The sequence below is a fragment of the Tetrao urogallus genome (genome assembly GCF_951394365.1).
Source record: "Tetrao urogallus genome assembly, chromosome: 24".
Taxonomy (NCBI): Eukaryota; Metazoa; Chordata; class Aves; order Galliformes; family Phasianidae; genus Tetrao; species Tetrao urogallus.
The window spans coordinates 5,320,761-5,338,912 of NC_136837.1; the positions used below are offsets into that span (position 1 = coordinate 5,320,761).

The following is an 18,152-nucleotide window of genomic DNA, read 5'->3' on the forward strand; positions in this document are numbered from 1 at the left end:
CTCGGGCTGGACCGGGCCGGCTGCACCGCCTCCCCGCCGAGGCCCTCTGGTTCGGTCCGGCCGCTCTCGCGAGAGTTGAGGCGCCGCAGGCAGAGATGCCCCAATATGGAGGCGATGCGGAGCGGGGGCGGGGAAGCTCTCGCGAGAGCGGGGAAAGGCGGGCTGCGTGGTGGCTGCGTTTGGTGTTACGAAGAGTGCGATGCTGTGAGGTGTTTCTGCCCACGCCGGCTAAAATTAAGGCGGCACAGCCCGTGTGTGGCGTTTTCCTGAGGCCGGCTTTTGTCTCCTCGAAGGCGTGCTTTAGGCAAAATATGAAAATCTATGAGAACGCTGACCTAAGGCAGCAGGCCATGCTGACCTGCCAGGGCCTTCAGCGAGGCCGAGGTGTTGTCAGGTGCCCGCAGTGCTGCTCCTGTGAGCCTAAGACGGTTTACTTGAGTGCTCCGTTCCCAGGGAGTCTCCAGGACTGTGGAGGTGCAGGGAGCTGTGCTGGTGCTGCTATATCCCTGTCTGCCTGGACTTCAGTTTGCAAACTCGAGCTTCTTTTTAGCTTTCTTTGTTGTGTTACTTTACCTTGAAAAAAAGGGATTGTGCTCAAACAGCGACTTGTACTGAGCATGCAGAGCTAATGAACAAAATGTCTCCTAAACTTTTCTGGAAGACCTTTGTGTATCTCCTTTTTAGAAAGAGGGAGAAAACATGCCATAGGAATGGAGCGTGCCTGAGGCGTGCCTGCTGCTGGCTGTGCTTTGGAGTGGCTGGGGTGTGTGTGTTGGTGGGAATGCCTCTAGGGTGCTGGGGTCCCTGTTGCTCTGTCAGAAGCAGCATATCTCAGAGGTGCAAAACACCAGACCTGTACAATCAGATCTTGACAATTCAGGAAACAAAAAATGAGGAGAAAGCTTTTTTTGTTTTTTTTTTTCCCCAGGTTTTGGTACTTACATTACATTTTGACTAGACTTTCTGCTCACTTACTGCCTTTTTATGCTTCTCATTTTCCTTCTTTTTTTTTCTGTCAAAACTGCCTTTCCACATGGCACAGCCTTTTTCCTATGTAATCTTTGTACTTTCAGTTGATAACTCTGGATTTGAATTTTTTTTTCTGCCTCAGCTGTCAGTATGAGAACTTCAGTTTACATCTGTTTTTTCACTGGACTTCTTACTCAATAATCACTTCAGGAGCTTACATCTTACCTAATCAGAGCAGTAGTGGTTGAATTCAGATCTTCCTGATGTTTAAATGCTGAGGAATGTGAGTGAAAGTTTTGGGGCATTTAAAAATCTGAATGGTATCAGATACCAATTTTTTACTGCAAACTGTGGCATGGTATGGCCTCTGATTTGGATGGCAATCTAAGCCTTTTTTTTCCAGCACTGGAAACAAGGAGAGTTCAAACTGTTTCTCAGTTGTGATAGGTTTATGGAGACGCAATGTATTTTCTTCCTTTAACACAGACCCACTTTGGGGATCCCATAATGGAGGGCATCCATGCTGGTCTTTCCTACAGAGCAGAATCAAGACAAATTCCAGAAGGACTCAATGTTCTGGCAGTTTGCTCGATCCTAACAGCATCATCCTTCCAAGGATTTTAGTCTGCAGAGCCTTGCTTATCCTTGCTGTAGCTGTTGGCTTCATAGGAGCTATGCTGGGGTGACATATGTCATATGCTTGTTATTGGTTTTGGTTTTAATAGGTATTTCAGTCACCTTGTCTACTGTTATCTCCAGTATTTGATATTCCTCATCAAAAAGAAAATATGGAACTAGACAATGATACCGTCCGTACCAGGCGGCAACCGGCATTTTACAGAGTCCAAAGAGAAATGTGGACTGAGGAACACGTACAAGCATTCTTGGAAAGAAACCTACCTTCCACCTTTGGTGGAGAGCCACAAATCGCTGAAAAGAAGACACAGCTACGTTGCAGGTGAGCTGTATGCTGGGAATTTGACAGGTGTAAAAAAACCCAACAAACTAAGGAGGCTCTTCCAGCCCAAATCTGGAAAGATGCTAATATCTTCCTGCAGCTTGTAATTAAAGTGCTGAATTGTATTGATTGATAACTGAAGCAGAACAGCCAGTTGGAGAAACTTGCAGTGAAGTATACAAGAACAGCACTCCACTAGCCCCCAGTTTAGCAATCTGTAGGAGTGTTTGTTCACTTCAAGATAGTGTGAGGGATATATACATTTTTAGGAGAAGTTGTTAATATTTGCAGCCCATCCAGTGCTTCCCTCAGTCCAGCTGTCAGACACAAGCTTTCACTTGCATTTTTTCTGATTTCTGCCTTTTGTTACTTGTGTTTCTTCAATTTCAAGAGCTGTTTTCTGTTCCTTCTTAGCTGGGGACATGGAAAGTTGCATAATGGTATGGATAAGATTGGCTGAATTGCTTTTGCATTATTTTGGAGCTATGTTCTGCATTCTCTGAGGAGAATGGGTGATGCAAATAGTACTGCCTATACAGTATTAATGTTTCCACAGCCTGATTTTCCCATCTGCCAAAATTCTCTTTTGGGCATTATCCTAGGGACAGAAGCATATCTTCTGCCAGAGGAGCCCTGCAGGCTCAGTAGAAGGCAGTCTTTGTTGATGACTTAGGAAAATTCCTGGTGTTCTTCCAGCAAGGGAAATATCATCAAAAATATGAATCCCTTTCATCAGCTTCCCTTTTAGTTTTGTTTGACCATGAATGCTTTTGGTTTTCCAAATGAATCTCTTTGGACGTGGAGTGGACTGCCAGTGATTATGGCTGAGCCTACACTACAAAGTCCTCATAAGAAAAGTAAATTAAAAAATCTGATTCATCATTTCTCTAAGCTTTGTTTCAGCATGTATTCTGAAGGTATACTGAAACTCAGACTGTTATTTTGGGACAGTGATATGCCTTGAGACTCAAGTCTAGCTATGGGTGAGGTTCCACAAGGTGTGGTGAACTAATCTAACAGCTTGCTGCTGCCAAATGGGACAGGACACAGAAGGAAAAGCAGCACAGAAGAGCCAGACCTCTCTCTTTTGTGTAACTAGCTCTTAACACCAGCTCAGCAATGAGTGTGACTACAGCCTAAAACCATGGATCCTGTTTTACTGGCACTGTTGCAAAGGAATTTCCTGGTAATAAGTGAAGGCAAGTGGAGCTAGAGTTTGAGTTACTACTGTGCGTTCTAGTCTTTCATTTCACTTTGAAGACTCATTGTTGATTAATTTCTGCAATTGTGAGATCCTTTGGACTGTACATTAGGGTTTTTTTTTCCAGTGCTAAAGGAGATTGGAGTCAGAGGAACAAAATTAACAGAAAGGCTTGAATTGTGTATAATTATGATATGTGATCTAGAGTTAAGACTGCCACTCACAAATTCCTGATGCAATGAAATAAGTCTTGTGCAGACATCAACGGGAGAATTTTGCTTTAAAGTCATGGCTAATATTATTGGAATCTTTATCGCTGCACTTGCTGCTTTATCAGAAAATCTTTATGCCCTCCCTCAATTCCCCATTTAAGACTGGTGTCTTTGTAGCTTCCTCATACTCTTTTCTCTGTTTCTTTTCTACTTCCCTATCTCATATATTTTCTCTGTTCTCTGTTTTGTATTCACTGGTCATCCCAGCATATAATCACCTCAGACAATCAAATGATGGAAAGGGACTGGACTCTGTAATGCTAATTGGGGCTCAGTCTCCCCAGCCATTATTCAGGGTTGCCAGAAGAATTGGGCAGATACTGCACTGTGTATCTTTGGTTTGTGAGTAGAAGATCACCGCTGTGGTCAGGGGATTGAAAAAGGGAAGGGGGAGCACAGGGCTTTAGGGCTACTCAGAGTTTACCTGCTGGAAATATTGATCCAAAGACATTTAGGCAGAAAAATCATCTAGGTCAAGTCTTGCTTGCATTGCCATGTTAAGTATAATACAGCAAACATTTGACTGCTTTTTTTGGAGATGCACTAGGCTTGTCTCTTTTTTTTTTTTTCTTTTTTTTTTTCCCTCCAGATGTAGCAGCTGTATGTTTTTCTTCTAGATTAGGATAGCAGGTATGAAAATGCTGTCTCCTGATTTTCTGCAGTGTGTTAATGAGGTCAAGTAATTGATGCATTCAGTGCTGCGTGCTCTGGTGCTGACAGGGTATCATATGAATGGCATACAAAGTATTCGCGATTCATCTGAAAGGAATGCAAAGGCACAGGGGTGCCTGTATGGGACTCGTGTTGTGCACCAGCTGGATCTGCAGAAGGCAAAGCAGGTTCAGAGTATTCAGTGCCTGCAGAGATCTGAGAGTAGCAATGTGGCTTCTATTCCTGCAGAGTATGAGGTCATGCAAGAGGGCTGCAGACATGGTGGTCATGAAGAACTTTACACACAGCTTATCTGATTCTTTTCAGGTTCTCCTGGGAAAGTTTCAAAAAGATTATATACAAGAGGTTCCCTATCCTGAGTTGGCTTTTTTCCTATCAGTTCAGAGAGTGGATCTTGAAGGACCTCCATGCAGGCCTAAATGTTGGGTTGGTTCAGGTTCCTCAAGGTAGGCAGAGAGAAAAGAAAAAGCACTCTTGCTTCCTTTTGTACATTATCCTTTTCATAACGTGTGTGTTACCCTGTTCCTTCAGATGTCATCTGAATTATGTGGGAATTTTAATTCACAAATTCCTTAAATCATTAACTTATTAATTTCCATACTTGCAAGAAAACATATTCTGTAATCAAACGTTACATAGTGTAATTTTGAGGACAAGACGCTGCCTTTTTTCATAAAGTTTCCCTCTAATTTAAGTATATAAATATATGCTAACAGCAGCATTTTCCTGTATTGCGGGAAAAATAGCAATCTTTAAAATCCACCCTGCAAAATCTGTTAGATTTTTGCTTTCTAGGGCTGTTAGGAGTTTGGCTGGCTGGCTTACCTCTACCAACAATCAATGGCTTCCTTTCTGCATTCTGCTGCTCAGTGCTGTACGTTGTATTTGGAAGTTCACATCACATCTCAATTGGTGAGTTTTATTCTGCATTGCAAAATGTTTCTACAGGACTTAGAGATTGTGTTCAGTGCTGCTTCAAAAAGCATCTCATGTGCAGGCATTATTTAGGGGAGCATCCAGACTTCCAGATTCTCGATTCATTGCTCCACCTCTGCCCCTGAGGGCAGAGACTGCCACAGCTCCTTTGTCACAGACAGCAGTGCAAAGGGGGCAGCTAGTGCATCATGGAAGTGTCTCCTGCATAAAGCAGAGGGCCAGATCAAGCTGCTTCCTACTTAGCTCCTGGTTTTCTCCAGGGGTCATGCAGTTCCTTGCCATGACTGAACTGTTGGTGGTTTTGCGTTCTTAATTTGTTCAGAAACTAGATTATTATGTGAGAAGGCCCTTATCATCATTGTAAAAGTGGATATGTGGAGTTCTGGCCTCATAGATAACTTGGCAGCTCTTTCTCAGACAAACCATATTTCTTGGACTTTCTGGCAGTTCACTGTAGTGCATTCATTTTTGTGCTTTACATTAAAATCTTTTTTCTTTTGTGCATCTGACCAAGCAATGACTTTGCCTGTAAAATTGTAGGAGTCTGAAATTTTCAGAGGGAACTTTTGAAGCTTTTGGTGCTTATTCAGAAACAGTAAAAATGGAATGAATGAAAATAAATTGTCTCATACAGCACATTTGATGGTGGGGCATAGAGATGGATGTGTAGTTTTAAGATAAATCCTTGTTGCAACACCTCATGCAGTTACATTCTCTCTACTCTGTTCTATTGTTTTCAGGCTCATTCAGCATCCTAAATCTAGTGGTGAAAAATATTCTCAAGTCCCTTGATCTCAACAAAACGTTGTCCTTTAACAGTTCACTGGTCAATTTTTCAGACCCTACACTTTTGAAAGGTTACGTGGAGACCTTGGCACTCACTGCGTCAGTGACATTTATGACTGGCATAATTCAGGTAGAAGATGAAACTGTTATGTCCTTACTGATGTGTCCTTATGTTTATCTTTGTACAGATGTAAGAAGTGAGACTGCTTGTGTGTTCTCACAAGTTCTAAGCTCAGCACACTTGAATACATATGTTGTAGAAAATGGAACATGAAGGTCTGCCTCTTCTCATGATGTCTGAAAAAATGGGATAGGTTCAGATTTGTGTGTCCTTGATTAATTTTGAAGTAAATTACTTTTGTATTTTATTGGCCAACTGTTTTGTTCTTTTTTCGACCAATTCTCCAACATGAAGACCCTTAGGTAGTCCTGCATAACCACACATACTTGATCTGAAGTGTTCCTATTTTAGTTTGGTAGCATCCTTCTTAATTGTGCATAATGAATATAGCTTTTCAAATAACTATCCATCAAGTATGGCAGTGAAAAGTCATGCTTTTCAAATGTGGAAACAAGAAAGGCAGGTTAGACATAGATAATTATATTGCACCTCACTCTTGTTTGTTCCATACAGTTACTGCTAGGCTGCTTCTGCCTGAAGTCTGTAACAGCATACTTGCCAAAGGCTCTCATTGATGCTTACCTCTCTGCAGCAGCATTGCTTGTCATTGTATCACAGTTCACTTTTATCTTTGACATTGTGCTTGACTTCCATAAGGGCTCTCGAGACATTTTTTATGTGAGTAAATTCATTATTAGTGAAAAAAATAAATAAATGCTTGCTTCCTGTGGGATAAAGAAGAGAACAGTAACAAAAATTGAAGGCAATTTCAATATGTCAGTTGCTAAGGGATATTTCTGCAGGTCTCAGCTGTGGTTAGATTGTCTTTCTGTTGTTTTGAATGATGAACGGATATTTTTGCATGACATGCAAGAGGAAAAGGGAGTATTTTTAATTACTTATGTAGCTTTATCATTTTCAGCATGTCTGTAATCATTCTGGAGCAAAGGTTAGGGAAAGAGGTATGTTTCCTCTCATTGTGGGCTAACTGTTGGGCACACAGTATCTATGACATATCTGACAAAGATGCAGCAGACTCCTAGCTAAAGATAAGTTAAAAATAAGTCTTCCTAATTTTCTTAAGAAAAGACAGACAACTAGAGAGAAAGGAGGTGTAGAGGAGAAAAGAGTAATTGAACTAGATATGAGATACCTGTGGCTGTGTTTCTCAACAGACCATTTAAAATACTGTTTTGCTGTTAGCATCTTTCTTCCTGCTGAAGGTACTGTCGTAGCAGTAAAGGATAAGTTAAAGTGTGAGGGCAACAGGTCTCAACCTTCTAGAATGTAAAAATACTTGCAGTATCTGCCTCTGATCTTCTCTATGATGATTCCTTTTCAGAATGCGTTCTATTATTTCCTGGCTCTCCCAAAGTCTAATGCCACCAGCATACTGCTATTTTTGCTTAGCATGGCCATGCTACAAATCAGTAAAGCTATCCGGATAACTTATCTTCATAGTCCTGTTGCATTTCCAATGGAGCTTCTCTTGGTGAGTGTTCTCAATGCTGTAGTGATAATTGAGCAGTTCAGGAGTTGCTTGTCTGCGTTCCGGCTCTGAGTGCCATAAGCAGCCTTTGTCACTGAGCTTTGAGGCGTCTTTCACCGGAGAACTTCCTAAGTTTTTCCCCTGCTACTGTGGAAATAAGGAATCTCTGCCTACAGAAAGCCATGGGCACAAATCACGGTGAACTGCTGCATGAATAAACAGCATTGTGTAGAGGTGAAACCACCATGTTCCAGACTGATTTTTTTTATTTTTTATCTTTTTAATCTTTATTATGATGGTAGTAGAACTGCGGACTTGAAGGTTCGGAGTTCTGATTGAGTTATGTTTTTTTTGGTCTGGAATTGCTGGAAGGAGATATTCAATTTTGTTACATTCAAAGGCAGGTCTTACTGTAAATTCAGTAATATTTGTTGCTGCTGTTTTCTCCTGATGTTTTTCTTTCCTAGAAAATGGAAGAGTTGACTTTTTTTTTTTTTTAAATCAAAACTTTTTCTACTGAAATGAAATTTCTGACTTTTGCAGACAGTCTAGGAGTCTAAGAGATGATAGCTTCTTTTTCTAAAGAACATCTTTCTTAAGGAAAACCTTGCTGATGCTGGACTTGAAGCCATTTGCCACTTATCTAACAGTGGCCTGTGGGACAAAGCCTGTGACAGAGCACAGCAACACAGACAGCTAATGGGAAAATTGGAATAAGAAGAAAAGTCCACATTTTGCATAGAATTTATCAGATGTTACTACACTGTAGACATTAGCAAATAGGAAGTATTTGTATAATATACTGATAAAACCCCACAAAAATACATTACTTCCGAACGCTGCGGTGCTTATACACTGAATAAAATGTGTGCTTAGGTCCTTCAAATCCTCCTGCAGGAGTAACTGTCCTTACTGTTTCTGTTTCACAGAATCTTACTGAATCTGTTCCACAGATTCGCTGTGTGCAGTTCAGGTGCAAATGCTTATAATCTGTGGTATTGTTTTCTTTCCCAGATCATCACAGCTACCATTATTGCCAATTGTATTCATCTTCACGCTGAATCTAGCAGTGCTGTGCTCAGTATGATTCCTCAGAGGTTAGTTATTTCTGCTGTTAGTGAGGTTATACTTTTGAGACACGAAAGAGGTGTTTCAGTCTGTTCTTGAAATTTGACATAGGCTGATTTTTACCGGGAAGCACAGTTATAGGAATAACTGTTCAAGAGAGCTTTGGGATCTCCTCGTTTCAGAGCATATGCAGAATTTGAACTACAGTTTTCTTTATTAGATTCAGATTTTATTAGCGCACAGAGGGAAGGAATTTGTGTTTTTTGTGAGGTGGAAGCAAACCCTTACACATTCAGGACATCTCCCGTGGGGTGGCAGAAGATGCCTCTGATGTTGGTCCTGGGTATGGTATAGACTGCACAGAGCCCAGAGCAGGTTTAAACCTTTCTGTTCTCTGATCTTGTAGGTTTCTACCTCCTACACTGCCAGATTTATCAAACCTGAGCAAGATCATCTTGCATGCTTTCTCCCTTGCTATTGTAAGCTGCTTCCTTCTTGTTTTTATTGGAGAGAAGTATGCTTTGCTTCATAACTACAGCATTTCCAGCAGTCAGGTGAGAACAAAGCTACACATACTTCTTAGGCCAAGAAGCAAACTGAATTCAGCTTAGTAAAGCCACTGGTTACCTGGTAGTGGTAAAAATGCAAGCAGAGAACGAGTGATGCCAGCTGATTGTTTTGTATCAACTTGTTATTGTTGATTCTCTGTGGAAGGACAGATGCCATCTATATGTGAAGGCCAAAATATGTCCAGTGACCATACTGACCAGGAGGCCTTAGTGTAGCTCCAGGGGTTCATACACACTGCTGCTACTGATCCCTGGGGGCCACTGCTATCCTGAATCTGTGGGACTTACAATAGCACACAAATATAATAGCTCTAATTGTAAATGGCCAGAACAGCTGTAGTTCTTGTCTATGTGTGTCTGTCAACTTAGTGAATTCTCAGCCTAGGCTGATTGCTCTGAGAGCCTTTTAAGCTGAAGCTGTTAGTTTCCAGTGTGCTAGATTGAGTAAGCACTAACTGGTTTGCAGTACCCTGTTTAACTTGTTGTGATGGCTTTGAGTCTTCATTAGAAAGGAATTAATCCAGAAAGCTGCCCTGGCTTCCTGTAGCCTTTGAGGGTAAGTACAAAGAGAATGTCTTTTCCATTGAGTTCTTGTGTCAGCTCTATTATACTGTGTACTGAGATATACTGTGCATTAGCTTGGAAGTTTTGAGTTCTTTGTGGATTACTTTGTAAACAGGAACTTGACTTTTGGGTCCATGAGATCCTCAACTGTGAAAACTTTGTGGCTTTTGAGAGAAATTTAACCATGAGAGTCTTTGTTTCCAGAAAGTTTTCTGAGCTGAACTTGCTGAGCAGCAAGTGTGAGCAGATGTACTTCTTTTTAAGCCACTTCTATTTAGGTAAGTCATTAATTTTGGGTTCTCTCTACTTCCTCCTGTTTCTTTTTTACAGGAACTAATAGCTGTGGGGCTTTGCAATATTTGCAGTTCATTTTTCAGAAGCTTTGCTGTCAGCTGTGCTATTTCTGGAACTGTCATCCAAGAGAAGGCGGGTGGAAGAACCCAGGTGAGCCAGGCTAAAATCATTCTAGACTGAGTATAGGCTGACATTTCATCCAAGCAGTTTGTGAGAAGTAAAGTTATATTCCCATGCAGCATGAATTTGTGCTCTCTATGCTATGCACTGTAATTGCAGGATATTAAGGACATGATGTGCGTTTAAGGAAGCCAGAATTCTGTGGAGAGAATAAGATGCGTTCATACCATGTAAACTGTATTTTAGTGAATATTGAAAATTGTTTTGCACTTTTTAGTACTGGACGTTATGACCTTAATCTTTTTTTAAAATTACTTCTAAAAATTATTTATTTTTAGGAAGATTCTAACATACTTCTTATGAGTATTTGTACATACTTCACCGCATCGTAGAAGTAACTTGATTTAATAAAACATTTGTGCCTGATATAGGCTGGTTTGTTTAGCAATGTGGATTAGTACATTAGTATAAGAGTCAATATATTAGTTCATCAAAAGTAATCCATAAGTGATAGTTCAGTAGTTCTAGAACTTTCAATTTCAAATTTAGTGGGTGAGCAGTTTTGTTTTCCTCAATAATGGGTACATAATAGAATACTTTTATCGTTTGCACCCAGGAGGTGCAGGGACATTTTTCTTGGATTCCACATATATTGTTTTAATAGTGGCTCCCTAGGCCCAATAAGCAATGGAAATTTTCCAAATTGGGGAAAAGCAGCTGAAGGTGGAGTCAAAGGTCTCAGCGATGAAGCTGATGGTGGAAAGCAGGAAAGAAGTAGGTGAGCACTTGACCACTCTAGATACCACTGAGCAGGCCCAAAGGGACATTAGCATATGTTAATACATCCTTGGGAAAGAATGAATATTGTGCCAGTGTACTGCATGTGGGTGTCTTAACTGTTTAAATGTAGAACCTGAACTCTGAGAGAGCTTCCTTGTTTGTCAAGTCGCACAGTGCGTATCATGAGGAATAAAGGAATGCTGCTTTCTAAGACCACATTGGGGTTAGAGAGTTTTCTTCCTGGATTTCGGATGGTGTTCTTAAGGCTGACTTGCAAGAGAAATATCTTCTTTTTCAAATTAAACTATCAAATCAAAATCCTGTGTTGTTGTACATAAGAATAGCCCATTTAGGACAAATTTGTGTCTACAGAAGTCTTTTGACATGAGCATTCTGGAATCCATATTGCCCATTACAAGACACCCGTGGACTTTGTTTCCTGGTTGCTTTTTCTATTAGATGGTGTTACAAGCACTATACCTTGTTTGCTTAGAGAAGACTAGGAATCGGTTCTGAAAGGCCTCTCTAATAAAGTATCTCTGTTCAGATAGCAGCACTGATGGGAGCATCTATAATGCTGGTGATTGCATTGAAACTAGGACACTTTTTCCAGATGATACCTAATGTAAGTGAACTTGTAATAGTTATGGTAGCAGCCTACTTACTTTTAAAGCAGAACGTGAAGATTATCCTAACAGTTGGGGTTGTATCTTTCTCTACATTTCATTGTTTCAAGGGATAGACTAAACCAAAACAATGACTTTAAATTCTCCTAAATTTCAGCATGGTCAAGTATTAGGAAATTAATACTTTCTCCCATACTCTCTCCCATATCTGACTGTTCAGCACAAACTAAAATTCCTTGGCTAGAAGTGAATTGAAAGTTTACTGCCAAGATCTGTGATTTAAATGTTGTATTTCACTTTTGGTTTCCCATTTTTTGTTGCTAAGGTGTGCTTTTTCAACAAATGGTGTCAAACAACTTCCCAAATCTGTAAATGAACTGCCCATGCTAATTAAAACCATTCATTGATGCAGCAGCTCCATTCTGTAGATAGTGTTGTCATTTGTCATGGTGCTGCAGGAGGCATAGGGATTCACTGAAGAGCTCTGCAATAGAAACCACACAAAGCATTTCAAGAGAAAGTCCAGTTGCATTGGCAGAAGTAATTGTGAAATCACATAAGATAGGTTGGTTTGCAGGTCTGACAACTGCTATACTTACTTATAATAAATACATAAATAAGATATAAATTTTAAGCAGTTTGTCTTGGATATCTGTTCCTTATCATGTTGTGTGTGCAATAAATCTCAGATGCAATAAATAACATGCATTTTTTTCTTATTTGCACAGAGCGTGCTGGCTGCTATTGTAGTATTTAACATGCTACCTTTTCTTGAAAAACTTCTGGACATTCCTACCCTGTGGAGAAAGGATAAGTATCATTTAGTAAGTGGCATAAAAAAACAGTAACTGGAATGTGTTTAAAGGAAGAAATACTTTTCTTTGTTCTTTTAGAGCGGGCCAGAATTGTGGAGGTATGTGTATTGCCACTGTGTATCTGCAAATGCAGGGCTAAGGAAAGTAAATTGTCGGTAACTGCAGCGGAGTTAATGTGGTTTGAGGTCTTGCACTTCTTTCCTGTGATCTTTTTGTGTGACTGTTTTCAGGACTGGGTGGCTGAAAGGGGCCAGCTAGGCTTTTCAACTATTACCATTTCTAGCTCTTTTTTTTTTTTTTTCTCTTTTTTCTTTTTAGTCTCTTTAATTTGCAAATACTGGAGCTGAGTTGGAGGTCATTTTATATCTTTTTCTCTGTCTCTTGATCAAAGGCTATTTGGCTTGGAACTTTTGGTGCAGTGCTTTGTCTTGGTCTTGATATTGGTTTACTGATCGCCCTGGCAATTGCATTCTTCATAATCAGCATCAGGACACACAGGTACTTGTAACTCCTAGAGCAAAATACTCACTAGAGTTGATGTTTTAGAGATAGCTGCACATACAACAATGTGAAAGTAGTTTCGTGCTTGTAAACACTTTGGTCAGGTCATCCTGGAATCTGTCTATTACTTTCCCAAAGCAGTAACTTTAGAAATGGAGATCAAGGTTTTGGGAATGTAGCTTTTTTTTTCCTCTGCTTTATGTGAGAATCTAATAAACATCTTGTTTCAGAATGAAGATGGTGGAGCTGGGACAGATTCCAAACACGAATATTTATAGAAGTTTGTCCATCTGCAGAGCCGTAAGAGGAAACAAAAGACAAATGTTCCACCTCTCTGTAATCTAGCTTCTTCCCTTAAGTGCATTCGGGAATGAGCATTCGGACTCAGTTCACTTGGTTCAAAACTTTCAAACTGAAGAATGCTTAAATATCTGTAGTGTGAAGTGATTCAGATTGTGCCCCATGGAGCTCCCTGTGTCAGTCAGTGCTGTCCCAGTGGTGGAAGCCACATTGCTGACATTTACGGAACCGTTTGGTGTTTTACCTGCTTTTCTCAGTCTGGTTGTGTCCACACAACACATTTTCAGTAACTGTCTGCCAGACTGACTTGCTGATTCTTACAGTGATGGGATGTAAAGTAGGGCACGGGCCTTTGTAATACACTGTTGAGAAGACAGAACCATACAAAATTGGGTAATTCAGTAGTAAAGAGCTTTGCCACCTGAGTACATTCCCAAAGCTATGCTGATGGATTTGCAGAAATCAAATGAGGACAAGGTTAGAAATACAAGAGTGATGTAATGTATGTTTTCTGCAAAGAGCGTTAGATATAATATAAAACTATGGATCAAATTTGGATGGTTTTATATTATACCAGCCGACTGTCATCAGTGATAGATCTGCTGGAGGTCTTTAAAACAGGAAGAACTGATTGATGTTTCCAGATGAGTACGTTATTGGTCCATGCTGCCAGTGCTCCTACCAGCGTGCAGTGTGGTCAGCAGTGTTACTTTGTCCTTAGAACATCACCTTGCAGTCTACTGCGTAGAGGGTTAGGTGGGGAAAAATCGTTCCTACGAAGTACAACTCTCACAGATCCAACTTTTGTTTTGAAGGCAATGGAGATTGATGGTGTCAAAATCTTTCAGTGCTGTTCTTCCATTTCTTTTGCAAATATGAATAGCTTCAAAAATTACTTGTTACACAAGGTAAATGCCACTTTTTCAGCTAGATAAAGCTTCTAAAAGCTAGTATTATCCCTGTAGTAAAAATATTTTTTTGTCTTTCAGATGGACATGAAAACAGTGCCTCTAAATCCAAATGAAATTAGGGCCTTAGTTTCAGCTAATCTGTCTGACATTTCAGTGGAAAGCAAAGATTTTAAATGCTCTTGTGTCTGTGATCCACCCTTACCACCACCTTGGGTAAGCTTTAGAAGTATATTTATCTAATCTGTCTGAGGTGCCTATTTCTCTGTCACTGTGCACAGTGTCTTAACTTGCTAGAATTTAAAAGGCTATAAATGCTTATATATAGCATATATATACACATATAATTACTGATTAAAATTAAGCAAATAGAATCATTGTTTTTCTTCATACAGGCTGTATGTGATAAAGCAATAGGAGCTCACCGTACCAGGTGAATTAAGGAGCAGTAGAAATATTTGACGTACCCTGGTGTGGAAGTTGGGTACCACTGGTACCAGCCAGCAGCTGACCATAGCTACTATGACACTAGCTACTAGTGACTACATAGCTACTATGACACTGCTAACCATACCTGAAGCTTGGCTAAGTCACTTGCTACTTTGCATACTCTTGTGGCTTTCTGCTGTATTTAGAGTTACTTCAGATGTGTTTTTACCATGAGAGAAGAGAGATCACGCAATTTACAGTGCTTATTTACTGGAAAAAAATAACCTACTCCCTGGGCCTACTACTTCTAACCACTGATGTACTCCTCTCCATTTTCCATATTAGATACCATATACAGAGAAACTGGTGAAGTCATATCATGTAGACAGTAATTCCACGTCATCTTCAGTTAACTTGGTACGTTGGTCAGAGTACGGAGTTAGACAGAACTGTGGGATGCTCTTGGTGGGAGCAGCTAATGCGCAGTCTGCGTCTCCAGGCATTAAAACACAACTTCAGGCTGGAAAAAATGAGGACGAAGGGAAACAAGCTGGTGTTTCACCGAGCTCTGCAGTAGGTAATACCTCAGCACAATTAGATCAGGAAGAACAGCCAGTACATTTGCCAAGTCCGGTTCACACCATTATTTTGGACTTCAGTATGGTCCAGTTTGTGGATTTGCAAGGTTCAGACTTACTACGACAGGTAAGCAACCTAACTGTGTGTAAATGTGAAACCTAAAGTTTACCCAGTGTCACATGTTTCTTGTTAGCCCACGCTGCCCAGTGCGTGGCCAGATATGTTCCATTGAGCATATTCCAGTTGACCCATTCAAGTGCACTATTTTCGGAAATTGGCAGCTTCCCATAAGGCCACTTTTTCAAGAACAAAAGCCTTGTTATCGACACAAAGGACAAGCTAAAACCTGTCATCCATTATCTCCAGTCCTACAGTTGTGTAAACTAAAGCTATACTATAAACTATATTTATAAAAAGGTCTAATTTGCTCTTTCAATTTTGGCTGTTGCTTTTTTTCTTCTAGCTGGACACTTAAAAAAAATCCTCTTTTTTAGAACTGTCAGTTTCACAATTCCCTCCTGTCTTCTCTTAGAATTATTTTATTTGTATTGCTGAATGCCTTTATATTCTTCTCCTTGATGTATGTCTTGAGGTTTTTAGTCTTCAAGCAGGGATCCTAGACAACAGAGATACAGATGTAGCAAAAATAAATTTCATGTAGCTGTGCATCTCAGGCAGATACAGATGGATTCTTACTCAACTCCCTCTAAGTCTGTAGCTCATCTTCAAAGATTTCTGTTTGATCTACAACCTATTGGAAACTGTGGACTGAGCTGATGTCCTTAAAGATTTATTTGCCATCTATTAAATGACTCCCCTATTGGAATCTGGACTTATCTCCTTTTCTTTCCAGCTTCATATTCTGAAGTTCTGTAATTCTTTGAAATAATGAGTTTTGCTGCTTTAAAAAAAAAAAAAAGTTGTTTATACATGAGTGTGGCATCAGTGTACATAGAAATGTTTGGAGTTAGCCCATATTTATGAGAATCTTTTGTTCAAGTGAAGAGGTAACACTTAGCATTATGAAGATTTTGATAGTTTGGCTATTTAGTTCTGAGCTAAGAATCTTGGTTTGAGACTGGAATAAGGACTTTCTTCAGGGATAAATCATACAATGGAGTTCTTTTCCCATTTGTGTTTGAACTTCTAGAGCATTCGTATAAAGCAGAATTGTTCTATGCTGATATCGAATTCTCTCCACAGATCTTCCATATGTTTTTCAATATCGGCATTACAGTCCTTATAGCTGGCTGCCATTGTGAGTACAGCATTTGCTTATTAATATTGACTTACCATTGGGGATAAGTTTTAAACTGCAGTGAAATGTTATAGCTCTACTGCTTGGTATGAATTTTGCTGCTTTGTTTATTTTCTCCCATTTTTTATAGCCTCTGTGATAGCAGCCTTTGAGAAGAATGAGTTCTTTGACAGCTGTGTCACCAAAGAAATGTTCTTTCTAACTCTTCACGATGCTCTGCTGGCTGCTTTGGCGAGGCATCAAAAGCCAGATGAGATAGAACTTACTGCAGAAGAGCATGCTGAAAAGCTACAAGCTGAAGATGAGATGGTAGAGTATTTAGCTTACATGTAAGCATTCCTGTTGTTAAATGATTCTGTCAGTAACTTAAAGGTCTTGTGATGTGATTGAGGAAATAAGGCAGAGCAGATGTTCTTCTGAATTTTCCAGTTGTTTGGTTGTTCGCAATGGACAGAGTCCTGTTGTCCCTGACTGGGGAAAGACAACTCTGCATTCAGACTGGAAAGGAATCCAGCTCTGTCTTGCAGTAGGGAATTGCTGTTGTATTTTAGACAGTTTTCATTTCCTGCATTGGGCAAGGACTCTGCCAGGGCAGAGCCGAAGTTCCAAGCTTTTTATTTCCAGAGGTTACTGCACCAGCTTCCTTGGGGCAGGTTGGAGAAGTGAAGGACAGCACTGACTTGATTTCCCAACAAACTGAAGTTTGTGCACGTGATCTTTCTGTCTGTCGTGCTCTGCAATAATTTTTTAAGCTCACTAGATGTCTCTGCCAAGTTTGAACAGGGTAGACAGTTGCAAGTTCCAGGAAAAGCTCTTCTTCTGCATAGATTCCATTAATTGCCCCTCCTTGGGAAACAGCCCAACCTTAGGTAATCATTCTCTGCATGCTGCCAGGAACAAGGGAAGAATGAAGGAAAAAAAAACAACTATCAAAATCTGTAGGAAACAGGTTTCTTTTGTTCTGCTTCTTTACCTCTCTTATCTTAGCACTCTACAGAATAGTCTAACACAAGGTTATTGACCTTCCTGATACTCTCTCCCATAGAAAGGCCTTCACAGAATGGAGGTGACAGTTCATATTCACCACCTTCCCTTTAGTGCATGTGGAGGGCAGACTGTGAGCTGCTTCCATGCAGGAGGTGACAGTGGTTCCGCAGGAGTGTGCATTGAGACCATGCTGGGCTGGGTGTGCAGAAGGGACCCACAGCAGTGGAGTGATGTCAGCACTGCCAGCTCATTTCCTTGGCAGCTGGGTATCTGACCTGCCCTGTGCTCCCATGCCAGCGTGCCCCTCTGGCTGCTCACATGATTTTGCCTTGGCATGGGAACATGACTGGCTCAGCGGACTGGCCACCCTTGGCCTACAGTAATGTTTGTGTACATTTCAGGAAATAAATTTGCTTATGGAGAAGAATGGAGGCTTCTTCTCTGCAAGGAAGCCTAACAGCAAACTCCTGCGTGAAGAGCCAATATCAGATAACTCATACTCAGCCCAGAATGCAGCAGAGTCAAGCTCTCACCTGCAGTTTGAAACTCTGTCCCTTCAACTGAATTTCTAGGATCTCGCATGGGACAAGGAATGGAAGTATAACAGCAACATGTGGATTACAACTGTTGGGGAATTGGGATTTCAGTAGAAGGAAGAAAGGTACAGTTAAGCAGCAGTTGTGGTCATTCTTATCAGTATTTGATGCTCTTTTTTTTTTTTTTTCCTGTTTTTATATTTAGACAGCTTGACTAATGCCTACAGTAATTCTGTGGTTCTTATCAAAAAGGAACACCTGGATAATTATTTTCAAGTAGATAGGATACTCTCAGCAATGTACAAGAGAATTCCTAGTTTTGGTGAATTCTAGCAAATGATTTGTGCATCTTTTCTGAAATTCTTTAGAAGTTGGTTTAAATGCTGCAACTGAGCACTTTTTATGTATTTATTT

General features: G+C 40.4%; 1 protein-coding gene across 1 annotated transcript; it reads left to right on the forward strand.

Annotated features, from left to right (window-relative positions):
* Positions 1-95: 95 nt before the first annotated feature.
* On the forward strand, positions 96-17,774 carry SLC26A8 (solute carrier family 26 member 8; the record flags this gene model as incomplete). The annotated part of the gene is made up of 20 exons (XM_079546256.1): positions 96-204; positions 1,729-1,927; positions 4,379-4,518; positions 4,853-4,984; positions 5,749-5,924; positions 6,429-6,593; positions 7,258-7,407; positions 8,419-8,501; positions 8,879-9,026; positions 9,936-10,049; positions 11,347-11,424; positions 12,154-12,249; positions 12,632-12,738; positions 12,972-13,041; positions 13,857-13,949; positions 14,031-14,165; positions 14,724-15,083; positions 16,161-16,215; positions 16,346-16,524; positions 17,604-17,774. 20 exons carry the CDS (start codon positions 96-98, stop codon positions 17,772-17,774), a joined length of 2,760 nt encoding a protein of 919 aa, XP_079402382.1.
* Between the last annotated feature and the right edge of the window lie 378 nt (positions 17,775-18,152).